Below are 16,131 nucleotides of genomic sequence, written 5' to 3'. Positions count from 1 at the left end.
TCATTCCTACATTTCACATTTTTATCAGTGGTGTAGCATGAGTTTTTTTACTAGGGGAAGCTCATTAATATGACAGAATCACTTAAGTTAATAATATAATAAGATAACTTTTCTTTTCTATGATATCTGTAACGTTGTTCCTTTAATTATTTTTTTAATAATACGATTCTCTCTTTTGTAGTTTAAACACGGTGATTTAATAATAGATAAATTGTTGAATTTAGTTAAATTTGGATACAGTTACGTATAATTTAATTTAACAACTTTGGAGGTACAAGCTTGAGTGGAAAAGTGTCTCTAGGGGTACGGAGAGAAAAAAGGTTGAATACCACTGATCTATACATTAAAACCCAGTTACCGCATGGAGATTGGGGGAGATGCTTTGCATCCATATTTTTAGGTACGAAAAGCTAATATTCTAACTAGCTATAGTTATAAAAGAGCAAAGAATACCCCCACTCTGGTACTATAAATAATGACATTGGCTTTGAAAGCAAATAGGCAGTTGTAGCATTTAATGAAAGAACATTCTTAACAACACTTGTAACATCAAATTGCGTCGGTTTATAACTGATTCTTGATGGTCAAATATGGCTGAAAGACCTGCATGCTGGTTACCTTATTTACAGAGAACTGTGCATGCATTGAAGCTGTATGTCAGTTGAGTTGTGCACACCATATTCTGCATCTTCGCATCCGTTGACATTAGGACACGTGTTTATGTGAACTTTTGCTCAGAAAATTATCAATACTACAACATACCAAATATAGTCCACTGAGTTAGCTCTGTGGTAGTGTGTCTGCCTCCAGACTAGCCCGCCCAGGTTCGATTCCCTGCGGGGTCATAGATTTTCTTGTAAAATTTCTATCTCGGGACTAGGAGAGATGGCGGTGCACAACTTTTAATCACTAAATTGTGCACCAATATGCCGGGTTAAATCCCAAATTTCTCCGCATTGCATATGAAGGGAAGGCATATGTCACTGTTGATAGTGATTCGTACATCGGATGAGGACATTAAGCTTGGTGGCCCACTTGGTGCTATTTGACAGGAGTAGGCTATGTGCCGGCACCAGGTTTCCCCTTCTCCCTTCCTCACCATCATCATCCTCACCCATTACCTACACTACACTTAACATCAGAACAATCACCCTAGTACACAACATAACTCTTCGCAGATACACATCATGCATAACGTGGCCTGTCGAAGTGGTGTGCAATTTGAAAATGGGTTACAGTCCTGCCATCTATCCGCAGTATGTGGAACCTGAATCACGCAGGTGAAGTGGGTAGGCATTAGTCACACACACACACCAAATGTTTGAAACATACTACACAGACATTCCATAATTACAGGTGGGACATTCTTACTCGGATTTTTAACTTCAAATTGCTATGTTACTTTAAATAATGCAATACAATCTTTCATGTTTGAATTCTGCAAATGAAGCATAACCCTACATAATGGATGTTGTTTCAACTTTTTAAATTTTACTAATGTATTTGAATCGTGGATTGCAGAAACAGGACATGTCACTATGTATGGCGTATTGACATGTGCTGTTTCTGCAATCCCTGATTCATTTGAAACAAGAATAACTCTTCTCGGGTTCTCAGCCAGGTGAGTTGGAGATTAGCTTCCAAGCTTTCGACGGCTAGCTCTGCCATCTTCTTCAGGGAATGAAGTGATATGGGACGAAAATCGAAAAAAATCGAAAAATCGAAGGAGAATTGGGAGGAAAATTTAAAAGGTACGCAAAACGCGTCCTTGCAAGTGGGTTGGGGGCTGTACAAAACTAAATGTGTGAGCTCCAAGCCTGTTGGCCACTAGTCTCACTCCGGGTTACGCTGCTCCCCTGAAGGAGCTCTAGAAAATTTTGAAGGGGAAGCCGAAATTGGACGTAACCTCTTAGGTACCACATACGCGAGGGGGCTGACATTGATCAATTGATCACGGAACGGGGCGAGGAGGAGTTGGCTGGTGTTTGCCGTTAGAATGGCAAGACGCCGTCATCTGTTGTTCGATGACAAAGCATGTGAAGGCCGTCGGAAGAAGCGCCGTGAAATATAATCTGCAATTTGAGAGGTCCCTATCCTTTCAATTTGCGACTTATTAAGTGACCTCGTATATTTAATAGACTATTTATATTATCTGAACTAGGGCATACATCGTTTATAATAAGGGTGGAATATGTATGGGGAAGGGCATATAGGTCCGTGGCCCATTTCTTATAGGGCTCATCCCGACATTTGTCTTACGCCTGAGGAAAACCACGGAATACCTTAGGCGAGTTGAGTTGTCTCATGTATAAGAGACTAGCCAATTTGGCTATTATGTAGGAGGTGATTGTTGTCATGAGCCTTGTTGAATCGTCTCAACTTTGAGACAAGCCATTTGGCTATATGATGGCTCAATTACGAAGAGGGGGAGAGATGTAATTAGTTGATTAATTTAAGTAATTAGGGAGATTAATGGGGATATGAGTGCAGGTCCGTGGCCCATTTCTTTTAGGGCTCATCCCGACATTTGTCTTAGCGCCTTAGGAAAACCACGGAAAAACCTTAGGCAGGATGAGTTGTCTCAATATCAGAGACTAGCCAGTTGGCTCTTAGGTTGAATGACTCTATGAATCGATGGATATATACTAGCCAATTGCCTCTATGATAGTTCCATCGATCAACAAAAGTAGATATTGTTAGGGAGGGATTTTGTTTAGCCCAGTTAAGACAAGGTCATTTTAAAGCGGTTGCACTATCCAAGGAGTCTCATGGAGTTGAGTCGTGGCTACCAAAACCTGGGAGTAACGCAGCCTCCCTGTCCTCCTGTCTCAATAGTATAGCTAATGGACCTGTCTGGTGTCTACGCCGTAACCTAGGATCATACTGGCCGAGGCCAGATATGAGCGGGTTGGGGTTAGCACGAGCTTCCGCATACAGGTTCCTAGCCAGTCGAGCAATGAACTCGTCTATGGTTGGCAACTCTAGTTCATCATGGAACTTTCTTCTCGAGGCGACTCGGGGGAGATGGGTAATGAGTCGAATCACCTGGTTTTGGACAACTTGGAGTTTACGGAGATGGGACACTGCCGCAAACCCCCATGCGGGTGCGGCATAGGTAATGACAGAGCGAATGAGGGCCTTATACATGGTAAGTCCTACCCTCAGGTTGTCAGGAGTTAAGGCCGCCAGAATGGGATAGTGTCTAACTATCAGCCCGTTGGCCTTACGAAGAAGGGATTGGATGTGATCTCGGAAGTTGAGATGAGAGTCCATAATGATCCCTAAATATTTAATTTGGTTCATCCACGGCATTTCTCATCCGAAAAGTGTGGGTGGTGGTGGTATGTCTTCGAGCCTCGCTCTTAGTGAAAAGAGTATGGCCTGACATTTCTCTACATTGACCTTGATTCTCCAGTTGTGGAACCAAGGCTGGAGGTGATCTAAGATCGACTGCAATCTACGGGATGCTAATCTATAGGTTTTGCCCATCGCCAAGAGGGCAGTGTCGTCTGCATAGATATACAGATGACTACTTCTGCCGTGGATATAGCAAAACGGGAGGTCATTAATGAATATATTGAAAAGTATGGGCCCGATAATGGAACCCTGTGGGACTCCTGCGTGAATTTCACGGGGGGTGGAGAAACTAGTGCCTACATGGGTTTTGAATGTACGACCTCGGAGGTAGTTAGAAATGAGGCGTATCATTCCATCTGGGACTCCCATGCCCAGTAACTTAACAAGGAGTCCCTCATGCCAAACCTTGTCGAATGCTCGCTCGATGTCCAGGTAAGCTGCAGCTACTACACGCTTCGTGCTCATAGCCCTGGTAATGTCCTCCGTCATGCGGAGTGCCTGGAGTGTAGTGGAACGACCAGGGTGGAAACCGAACTGCTCGTTCCTGATTTGGGGCAACACTACTTCAGTGAGGCGTCTATGTATGACCCTCTCCGCCAGTTTGCTGAGACAACTGAGGAGACTAATAGGCCTATAGTTGCTTGGATTCGTCTTATCCTTTCCGGGCTTTGGAAAGAGAACTACGTGAGCCTCTTTCCAGGGAATGGGATAGTGACCGGAAGCCAAGATGTTATTAATTATCTCTGCTATGCGCTTCATAGCTGACCTTGGGAGATGCTGCAATATAATTCCTTGGATACCGTCGGCTCTTGCGGCCTTATGAGGGCCGAGGCGACGAATGAAATGGGCGACCTCGTGGGTGTTCGTAGGTCGTATCCCGATATGGGACCATGTCTAGCCGGTATATATGCAATAGTAGGTCTTCCCGCTGCAGGCCAATCAGGAGCTAGTTCCTAGTCCCGACTGCCAGGCGCATTCTGGTTGGTGGAAGCAGTAGCCAATCAGGAGCTAGTTGCTGGTCCCAACTGTCTGCTGTGTGCTGGTGGTCTAAGCGTATTGATAGCAGGTTTCCATGCTGTACTCAGCTGTAGACCCCCGTCTGTTGAAATTATTGCCATCTAGCTGGATTTCAATGGCTTCCTTGATAACAAAGTCCCAGTAACCTGATGTCTTGTCCAAGATTGTGGTGGCGCGGAAATCTATCTTGTGACCAGTTTCTAGGCTGTGTTAGGCTACTGCAGACGTATCGGGGTAATATAGTCTTATACTGTGTTGATGTTCCTTGCAGCATTCCATAATGGTGCGTCCCATCTGCCTGATGTAGCATTTCCCACACTCACAAGGTATTTTGTAGACACCAGGTGTCCTAAGACCAAGGTCGTCCTTAACTGGTCTCAGCAAGTTCTGGATCTTTGTGGGCAGCTTATGGATGGTCTTAATCCCGTGTTTTCTTAGCAGTCTGCCAATCTTGCCCTAGATGGGGCCATAGAACGGGATGTATGCCATGCCCTTCATCTCCTCCTGTTCCTCGGCGGGTGATTTGTCCAAAAAGGCCCTTCTGAGGGCCAAGCTGATTTCCCTGCCGCCGAAGTTGTTCTGTTGGAATGTCTTACGTAGGTGACGGATCTCAGAAGGGAGACTCTGTTTGTCCGAAATCCCTCTCGCCCTGTGCAGAAGAGTCGACAGGACTATTCCTTTCTGTGCCGGGTGGTGGTGGCTGCGTCCATTCAGATATAGATTGGTATGTGTAGGTTTCCTGTATACGCTGTGACTCAGTGTGCCATCTGGCTTCCTGGAGATAAGACTGTCTAAGAATGGGAGACATCCGTCTTTTTCCAATTCTTTTGTGAACTGGATGTTCGGGTGGATATTGTTCAGGTATTCTTGGAATTCCTGAAGTTTTTCTTCTCCATAGGCCAGATGACCAAAGTGTCATCTACATAGCAGTAGAAGTGAGCTGGTTTCAGGGGCGCGTTCTCCAGGGCTCTGTGCTCGAAGTCTTCCATGTACAAATTGACTATGGCTGGTGACAGATGTGAGCCCATGGCTACACTGTCGGATTGCTCATAATACTGCCCTTTGTACATGAAGTAAGTGGAGCTGAGTGTATGGTTAAAAAGTCCAATGACCTCAGGGGGGAAGTGAGGTCTCAATAACTCCAATGTTTCCTTGAGTGGGACTCTAGTGAAGAGGGACACAACATCAAAACTCACCAGAATATCAGACGGATTTGTTCTGATGCTCTGTAGAGTCTTGATGAACTCTGCTGAATTCTTGACATGGTGGCTGCATTTTCCTACAAGAGGATTCAGAAAACTGGTAAGGTATTTGGCCAGCCAGTAGGTGGGAGAACCTATGGCGCTGACAATAGGTCTCAGTGGAACATTCTTCTTGTGGATTTTTGGCAACCCGTAGAGTCTAGGTGGTCTCATGGAATGTGGAGTTAAGGACTTCGTCACTTCAGCTGGCAGATTGGCCTTCTTTAGTAAGGCTGTTGTGCGCCTTCTATGGAGCTCGTGGGATCACGGTGAGTGTCTTGTTTGATGAATCCGCTAGTAGTTCCAGGATCTTCTCATTGTATGTTGGACTCCATGACGACTTTTCCTTTATCTGCCAGTAGTACCACAATACTTTCATCCTCTCATAACGAGTGGAGTGCTTAGTGTTCTGCCTTTGTGATGTTGGGTGTGGCTTTATCGGCCCTTATGAGGGCCACGCAGACGTCCCTGCGAATCTCTTCCTCAGTGTCGGCCGGGAGTTTGTAAATGGCTTGTTCCACTCCGCTTATGATTTCCTTTACAGGAGGTTTCTTAGGTGCTAGGGCAAAGTTAAGTCCTTTCGCTAGAACTGATACCTGGTTCGGGTCCAATGTTTTGCCAGTCAGGTTGACCACCACACGGTCAGTGTCCAAGGGTGGTATAACCTAGTTGGCAACAGACAGTGTATTAAATTTATCGCTTTGTCTAGTGGTCGCCTTTCTCCTGTAAAGTTGTTCTTGTGCCCTGGTGGAACTGTCAATCCACTCCCAATCCTGCGGATGAAGCGTAGACATCCACCTTCAGTTGACTTCAGCAGACAGTTGGGACCAGCAACTAGCTCCTGATTGGCTACCGCTTCCACCAACCAGAATGCGCCTAGCGGTCGGGACTAGGAACTAGCTCCTGATTGGCCTGCAGCGGGAAGTCCTACTATTGCATATATACCACTAGACATGGTCCCACATCACTTCATTCCCTGAAGAAGATGGCAGAGCTAGCTGTCGAAAGCTTAGAAGCAAATCTCCAACTCACCTGGCTGAGAACCTGAGAAGAGTTATTCTACATCAAACTCCGGGAAAGCCTCAAGTCATACATTTGAAATAATATTTTTAAGATTTGTTTTGGGTGAGACAAAAATTGGAAATTCATTTGTGTGATAAATGTTAAATCAAACATTTTCTGTTCTTCTATTATTGTCAGAATTTTAATATCGATATTAATGGAGAAATAGAGATTTGAAAAACGCGAAATAATGTTTCCAAGATCCTTAAAATATATATTCACGTAGCAAAACAACAAAATAAAGTTGCTGGCAGTGTTACAGGTGGGACAAAAAAAAGGCAAAGTTTCATTCTGAATTAATTTTCATCTTGATATTCCAACAAAATTTACTTATTACTCTTTTTAAATAGTAAATGACCCCGTTTATTAAAAACTTTAGTTACTGACAATATGGAGGCATGATATTGACACACATATCTTTTAAAGTGCTGAAATTTCATATCATTATTATTATTATTATTATTATTATTATTATTATTATTATTATTATTATTGTTGTTGTTGTTGTTGTTGTTAGGTTCAGTTTGACTACTCATACGTAGGCTTTTCCTTAACTTGTTTTTCAGGTAAAAATTCCTTTTATTTTATGGAATGGCTGTATATTGGTAAGCCTGTTACTTAATTTAAGTTTGACAACAGTCGAATTCGATTGTATTACACACACACAAACACTCTCTATTCCACTGCTGTCAGACTCTACTTGGCTGGTAACAGTGCTTCACTGATGTGCAGAAGGTTGAATGAGCTTAGAATCTGTTCAGTTGATCATCCACTGCAAATCCAAATTATACAGTTACAGTACAAACTTTTATGTAAACATAATTGTCTGACATATGCAGAAGGCTTTCCGAACGAGAAATGTATGGCATGTAAGGAATGGTTCAGTTGGTATTGTTGACTGATGGAATCGATTTTGTGTTGTGATGAAGACAAATAAGTTTAGTTTACATTTTGTGTCATGATGTTTTAATGTGTAGGCAATTCTTATATTACAGGCAATTTTTGTAGTGTTGCTTGATTTTTTGTACCATTTAGGTTAAATTGAGTTCCATTCACGACATTCTGCAACTGCATGACAGAATGGAATGGAAAGAACACAAAATTGTTTATTCTTTCAGTCAACATTACCACATAAAAGCCAGTAGAATTGATTATTCCTTATGTACTATAATTGTTCATATTTGCATTTGGAAGGTAGCCTGTCATAGAATTTAACTAACACTGAAATATCAATTAGATGTTTATTCAACATTGTAATTGGGCTTTGCCTGTTATGTTCAACAACAAATGAATAAATAAATAAATAAAACCTTCAGCCTAGAATTATCTCGTAATCAGCATTGACCTCTTATCTAGTATTAATTCTATTTCTATTGGAAGAATCTGAAACATAGAATTCACTAACACTGAATGCTAAGACGAAAAGTCAATGATAAACATTTCCTGTTGGGTCACGTCTTGATCGGGGACATGATCCTGTCCTTTTTGTATTGCATATGTTCTGAAACTCGGCTCTAATAGCATGGTAACCTAAGATTATTTTTATATAAAATTACGTCATATTGCATGTGTCTCATTAATTTAATTTTGTTATTTATAGAGCAAAAATCGTACGAGTGAGGATGAAAGTCAGGATAGCTGGGACAGAATAGCATCTGGCTCTGGAGCAATGCTGCAGCTTCGACAATGGATAGATAACTATGAAGAAGCTGTAACAAATCATTACTCTCCTGAACTGCGAGCTCGAATCTCAAGCATTAAGGTTAATGGAATCCATTCTGACCTAAAGGCAGGAAATCTTCATGGTGTAGTCAGTGGAGCAACTAAATGCAGAGTTTCACAGTTGGCTCCAGGCATCAGGGTGAGATTCCAGTAATTTGCCTCTTGAAATTTTATTTGACAGTCATTAATTTATTAGTAAGTTAAGGTTCTGAATAACCATTTACTGGTTTTGATTGTTTGAACACCAAGAAATAAATGTAGATATACGTGATTATTTACAAAATTCTCACTGAGAGAGAGAGAGAGAGCTCGGGAAACACACATTACTTCTCAAGGAGATTCAATAAATCAAACACAGCAGCATCATGAAGCTGATCACCCGCTGTGGTCTCCTGGGTTGATTTCTAGTTTATGGGGTGCACAATGGGCCATTTGTGCCTAAGTGCTTCTATAGTTGTCTACATCCTCAGATAGGAAGGAGAAGGACTGAGTGTGAGTGTGTGCGTGTGCGTGCATGTGTATGCACATGCGGGGAGGGAGGGAGAGTGATGGGGAGCTAAAATTTGACATGCTGGTTTCATAAAAGAACTGAAAAGAAAGCATCTGAAAGTAATAATCTTTTTTTTCTACATAGTGAAATCTGCTGAAAGAACCATCTTCACTCAGGAGTCACCTGAGTAAATGATGAATATCACACAAACTTCTGTACATAAATGCCAGATCCATGGGAAAATTCTATAAAATACTTTTAGAATCTTCCAAATTTATTTTTAAGAAGTGTCAATGGAAGTGGTTAGGTTTTTTCTAATATTTATTGTGTCTCATTTATATATGAAATCGTGGCTTAAAGCAACTATGAATGTGGTGGTATGTAATAATTTCAAGAATTACTGCTGAAAAGAATTGTAAAAAATCTGAAGTAGATTATGCTGTAGATTTTTTCGGAAATAAAATTTGTTGAAAATAATAGACTAAATATTGACATAAAAATTAAACTAGCGTACTTGTGAATTCATATTCTCGTAAAACCAGGTGAGACTTTTTCAACTTATTACTATCACTTACTGATGCAATAGTTGCAATTGTGGAGATGATGATTTCATACAGATTAAAATGATTCCTGGAGTCTAATAACCTACTTTCCATAATCAGCTCTAGAGAATTACTCGTATATTCAGCATATGGACATCTCCTGGCACCACATTATCATAATCATCCTATCACATCATCGGGGTAATGTAACTCCGCCTTCCAGGCGCCCTAACCTCAGAAGTGGGTTACAATTAAGCCACGGCCAGGAGAGAAGACCAGAAATGTCGAAAAGACAACCTGGTGGCATTGAATATAAAATATAAAAATTTTAGTCAAGATATTAAAGACGGTTATAACAGAAAAGAAGGTGAATCCTCATCCTCATTTCGCCAAATACCATCTCACTATAACTGATACCATTGATGTTAAATAACCTAGTAGTTGATACTACAGCGTCGTTAAATAACCAAGTAAAAAAAAAAAACAGAAAAGAAGACATCTTATCAATATTTGAAGGGTTCAGAGTCATAGTGGGCCAAGCGCCATTTATTAAAAATGGAGAAAGCAAGGGTTAAATTTAAGTGAACAGCATAGTTTAAAGAAGATTGACATATTTAGTTTTAATGTGTATACTTTATAACCCTTGTTTTCTACGGTTTTAGTAAATGGTGCTTGGCCCACTATGGTTCTGAACCCTTCATTTATTGATTTTCAAAGAGCAAATGACACTGTTTGGAGATATAAATTATTTAAAAAATTGCAAACTGTAGTTGTTTAAGACAAAATAGTACACTGCATCACTCATTTCATTACCCATTGATTTATTATTTCAAAATTTGACCATTTATCTTTATACAGATTCATCAAGGCTTGCCATAGGATTCACTTATCAGTACTAGACTTTCTAATACCCGTACCAATATTTATGTCAGTGATCTACATATATACCAAATAAAAATCTCATTATTTGCTGATATGGTTGACTAGATCAAAAAATCAGATCATGTGATGTGGTTGTCTAGACCAAAAAAATCAGTCAACAATTAATAAATTTAGCCCAGCAATATCCAGTACATTTACATAATTGGTTATCTAACAATTGAATGAAAATAAATGCTCACAAACTACCAATTATTTACACTAAGGAAGAAACCATTGAAAATTTCATTACGTTTAAATGACAAGCATTAAATGAAACATGCGAAGATGAAACATATTGAGTAGATATCCCTTCCTTAATTGTAAAAAGATAGAGAAAAAGCTTTTACTCTTAAATGACTGACAAGGAAAAAATGGGATATTCTACACACATCTTACACATATATTTCGAAATATTTATACAACCAGGTTTTTAATTATTTTATTAATAACCACAAAGTGGAAAACTTAATATACTACAAAATAAAATACTCCAATTATTAGCAGACACTGCTAAAGCTACACCAATAATGGTTACATAAATTTTTTAATCGAAAAGCACATAGTATGAAAACTTGATGATTGATTACCTTATAGCAACTGGGACAGAGGAAAATCAGAGCTATGCTTAGGAACATAACAGAGCTTTCTAACTCTGGTTCAAGACATCAAAAAGAAATTATAACTTCCTCAGATAAAGAGAACTTTACTAATATAACACAATCCCTTAGAGTTACTTGATATTACATATTATTTAACTTCAACAGGTGTTACGAAATCAGATACACTTCCAGATATTTTAAAATTCTTATTTTGAGAAACGATAAATTTAAATCACCCTCTCAATGAGTGTCTATACAGGATGATTCAGACCACCTGTAACAGTTATTTATTTCAGAAACTAGTGCATTACAATTTTAGAGATACAAATATTTGTAACTAAGGCACATGTGAACTTTCATGTGAGCTTGATTTCACACCTTCATTCTGGTTGGATGATCGTCCACTTCTGCTTCAGCATGTGGACATGAAGCCAGTAGCTGACTGTTCGGTATGGGACCTTTGGGCTGTTGTACCACAGATTTTTGTAATTCCTTTAATTTGGCATATGACAAAGGAACTTTTTTTGCTTCATCTACTGAAAGGAGGAATCACAAAAAAAAAAAAAAAAAAAAATTTCTTTTGTGTTGTAATGGGTAATTAGTTTCGTATTTTGATATTTCATCATAAAAATACTAGTGAATTTTTAAAGATTCATTTCATAAATATTTTTTCTTTATAAGAAAATGTAAAATAATATATTATAAAGATGCTAAACATTTTTCTTTACAGAGGTATTTAAAAACAGATTTTATACAGGGTGGAAGGGAACCTATTACAGTAATTCACAAAGGTAATAGATGAAGTCATTTCGAACAAGTCTTTTGATAAGTCCAGTAGCTTTGAGAACATGAAATGTAACGTGTTGCAACACTTCAAAAAGTAGCAGTGCTCCTTGAGATCATTCCTCCGCAGTGAGGGTGAGTGTAACTGCAGTCATCCACTCCGCAAGACTTGCGAGAAGGGAATATAAATAAAAACGTTTCATCAGATACGTTTCTATCAAATTTCTGTAGATCTAAACATAAAGTATTCAATGAATTAATTATGCAAATTGTTTGGTTTTTAACATTCTTCACTACACTGTAACTTCTTTAACTCTAAATTTAATATCATGAAACTTATTTAACATTTACAGTATCTTTTGATTTTTTGCTTTTTACGTAATTACAAAGTAGTAAAATTTTTATAAAACAAAAATATTTTCATTAAAGATTCCTTTACATTTGTTGTAATCTCAAAATAACATTATTTCGAATATGCATTCTGTAACTCAATTTCCATCTTAAGTTATTATCTTTGAACAATTTAAAAAGAAATTAATTTTATGGTAATGTGTTAAATATTACGAATGTACAGTAATTTGATCAGAAACATTTCTGATGATACGTTTTTATTTACATTCTTGTCTTGCAAGTCTTGCAGAGTGGACGATGGCAGTTACACTCACCCCCACTGCAGAACAATGACCTCTAGGAACACTGCTACTCTTTGCAGTGTTGCAACACGTTACATTTCGTATTCTCAAAACTGTTGAATGTTTTAAAAAACTTGTTTGCATTGATTTAGTCTATTGCCTCTGTGAATTAATGTAATAGGTTCCCTTCCCCTCTGTGTAATCTGTGTTTTATAGCATTTGTGCATGTTAGTAGTTACAAATCCTGCACCCTCAAGTTCATTTTCTAGCAGATAAGATTAGGGATTGGGTATGTGTTCCATGTCTGGAGTTAGTATGTGTTGTCTAATAGCAGCATATTAACCACATGCCCAGGAAGTCCTGCTATGTAAGAATATCTAAAGATGGTTTATAATTCTATTTAGATGGGGATGAAATGGGTCAAAGGACTCAAAACTTGGTGATAGATGGTGTTCCAATACAACATTTGAAATCAGATACAGATAGAACATACAGAACGAGTAAATAAAATAAACTGCAAATAGAGAGACAATAGAACCAAATTAAAATTGGAGAATAACAATGGGATAGAACTGAGCAGAATGTCATGATGCTGTGAACCGAATGGACGTAGTCAGAATATGATTCACTGGCAAGAATGAGTGTGACAGTAACATTTCAGATTCTCATTTGCATTTTATTTTTATGAGAAAATAATATATAATGGTCACTTGGACCTTGGTACACATATTATTCATAACACTTTTTCTTTTCTTCAGATTCTTCTAGCTACAGCACTGTTATCAGCAAATCAGCCAGTGATAGAATTGAGAGGAAAATACATGCTGTCAACACAGCACCGACCTTCCACATTAGCTGTAATTAACAACAAACGAACCCGTCCACCTCCTGGGCCATTTATTTTTTTTTATCGTCTCCCAAAAGATGGTACAGAGGTCTGTGTGGATACCAGAACTTACGGCAATGACGCACGATTCATACGTAGGTCTTGTAAACCTAATGCAGAGGTGAGTTGTCATTTTTTCTTTTTTCTCCATTTTTTACTTAAATTTTTACCACGTTTTTCTTGTAATGTCTGTGAAATTTCTCAATTCACAATTTAAGAATTTCCTCCTATTAAAGATATTATGGGAAATTAGCAAATCAAATTTGATGCCTTAATCATTGCTATTAAAAGATGTGTAATTTACTGTGAAGTGAACAGTCCTATTGTCTGTTTACATTAGAGAGGATTCAAATTTCTGTCAGTGTATTTTTGTGTGCATGCATAGATGCTTATTTGGGGATGTCATAACTATTCCCCTGTGGACTAGAGTAACTTTGTGTAGAAGAAAATGGTGAACTCGTGCAGGGTAATAGTAATGCTTATGATTAAAAAAAAGTTGAATTGTTGGAAGAATTAAATGGAATAAATGTAGCTGATACTGTTTATTGATGATATAAGTGCCCAAATTGATAATGCTAAGGAAATGATGACGACAATATTCATGGTGAAACATTTTGTAATGAAAAATTCGCGTAACTCCGAAATTCCTTCTTAAACCTGCTGCAGCCTTTTGTGATAGAGCAGTGGCTTTAGACTGGTGAACTGATTTCTAGTTTGGTGGCACAAAAAATGTACACAAACCGTACCCTCATTTTGTATATATGCCTTGTATCTTCTAAATACAGCATGTTGCCCATAACATTGCATAATTTGTGTCACATTAAATATTTCATTTTATTTCATCTACAACATGAAGGATTGTTCGTGTATATCCCAACTTTCAATTTCCTCCATAAATAAAAGTTTAAGATTTTAAATCTTGGGACCATGAACCATGACGACCATAGTCTGATAATAACAATCACTAAATGCCCTTCTGAATTCATTAATTGCATGATTCGAAGTAGTGGTAGTGGTAGTCGAGTTACATGAAATAACTAGAAGTTTCCTCTTTTGGTCATTCCATTGAAGAATGGAGTTAATATGTTGTTAACATAACCTTCAGAATTCCTAGTGTATCCATGAAACTCATATTTTTACATGTAATGGAACTTCTTGCATGTGTGCAAATTTTCTTTTAATTGTTCAAAATGCCCCTCAAATATTCTGCATTTAGTGACTGGATCTAGTTCAAGATGGCTGCCATGTATGACCTTATTTTAAACAATTTAGTTACCACAAAGGAGTTTTATGTTCTTATTTGCTCTTTGTACCGGTATTGATTTTCTTGGGATTGACCTAGCTTCTAATCAATTATTGAGCCCTTATGTCTTTACTCAGAATGTACCTTCTTTGATTTTATTCTATGGATACTGAATGTCTTTAGGAAATTTTGCCATCAATTTAGAAATCATGAATTTACTTAGCACTGCAGAATTTTGATATGTTCTACGAAATTTTTGCGGACATTTATCCACATCGAATAATAATACCTCAAGATTTTTTTCTACAGTTTGTCTGTCACACACACTACCACAATAGCACATAGAACTCGTTACATTAACTCCTTTCGCTATTAGTCAGTGGCGTATACTGGTTTAAGGGTCTGGGCTACCACTGACCCTATTATGACACAAAATATATTTTAAAGTCCCTATAATAAAATTCCTTACCTATTTATATATGAATTCCAGACGTCTTGATTGGGACGAAAATACTTTGATGACTTCGTCATTGAAATTACAGTTGGGCCACTTGCAAAGTTTCTGTAGAAATGACTTTTCAATGGACATCAGTGCCAAGCCGGATAAACGTTGTTATGTATGAGTTGATCTACAGTAGGATTTTATTCTCTTCAACGCAGAAAATGTTCTTTCTACTGATGCTGACGTAGCTAGTATTGTCACAATTAATGTTGCCAATTTAAGGACTTCAGGAATAACTTGGTTCAGCTGGTTTTCATATATGGCAGATAATATTTCATGGATAGGTTCGTTCGAAAAATCAAAGACCTCTGCTGAATACATTACACTTAATTCATTTTTCAAACGTACTTGATCAAAGTGACTGTTATAGGACTGGAATAATTTGTTTAGTGCCTCATTCGGGAAGTTTTCTCTATAAGCAGAAAATTTTTGAGAATCTAGAAGATATGTGAACTGAAGCTTTCCATAATCAGAAAATCTGTCGGTAATTTCCATGTGCATACGATCTAGTATGCTGTAGTACAGCTGCCTGTATTTCAATTCATCATCTCCTTTTCTTCGCTTTAATGGTGGTTCCATTGTATTGGCTGAAGAATTTTCATTTTCCATATTACTCCATATGGACGGAAACCCACTACGTCTGAACTCGAATATAGTATTTTTTAACTTTGATACCTCTTGCAAGCAGTATGCTATGTCTAGACTTTTTGTCTGAAGAACATTGTAGAGCACCTCTGTATGTGCGAACACTCTAGCATTGACTTCAAGAAGAAATATATTCTGAAACTGTGTGAAAAAAATACAAATATCCTTGAGCCTGCACAATTACATCACCAACCCAGTTTTCTTCAGAGTCATTACAAATGATATTTTCAAAGAAAGCAGTCAGTTGTTCTTTGTATTACTTTACTGTATTTACAAGCTGAGATGTAAAATTGCATCTAGTTGGTGGTACTTTTGGGAGTTTCTTTTTCATAAATTCTTGAGTTTTTCTGATCTTTTAGGAGATGATGAGAAAAATGCAGTTAAACACGACAGTGTTTTGAAAAAAAATGCGGCATTCTGGAATGGATGAAGTAGTTTGTTGCAAAACTAAATTGAGAACATGGCTGTAACAATGGACAAATAGTGCTT

General features: G+C 38.2%; 1 protein-coding gene across 7 annotated transcripts in view; it reads left to right on the top strand.

Moving 5' to 3' along the window:
- The window catches only part of LOC138714899 (inactive histone-lysine N-methyltransferase 2E-like), a 122,925-nt gene that overhangs the window by 63,297 nt on the left and 43,497 nt on the right, over positions 1–16,131 (top strand). For all 7 annotated transcript variants that reach the window (XR_011336107.1, XR_011336106.1, XM_069847159.1 and 4 more), the window contains 2 exons: positions 8,278–8,538; positions 13,125–13,373. Coding sequence is in view for 5 of the 7 variants with exons in the window: in XM_069847159.1 (XP_069703260.1) it covers positions 8,278–8,538; positions 13,125–13,373 (510 nt within the window). In the remaining 2 variants the exon portion in view is untranslated. The remainder of the gene's footprint in view (positions 1–8,277; positions 8,539–13,124; positions 13,374–16,131) is intronic.

Source organism: Periplaneta americana, chromosome 15 (genome assembly GCF_040183065.1).
Source record: "Periplaneta americana isolate PAMFEO1 chromosome 15, P.americana_PAMFEO1_priV1, whole genome shotgun sequence".
In the NCBI taxonomy this organism is placed as follows: domain Eukaryota; kingdom Metazoa; phylum Arthropoda; class Insecta; order Blattodea; family Blattidae; genus Periplaneta; species Periplaneta americana.
This window is presented reverse-complemented; position numbering and strand designations above follow the sequence as displayed.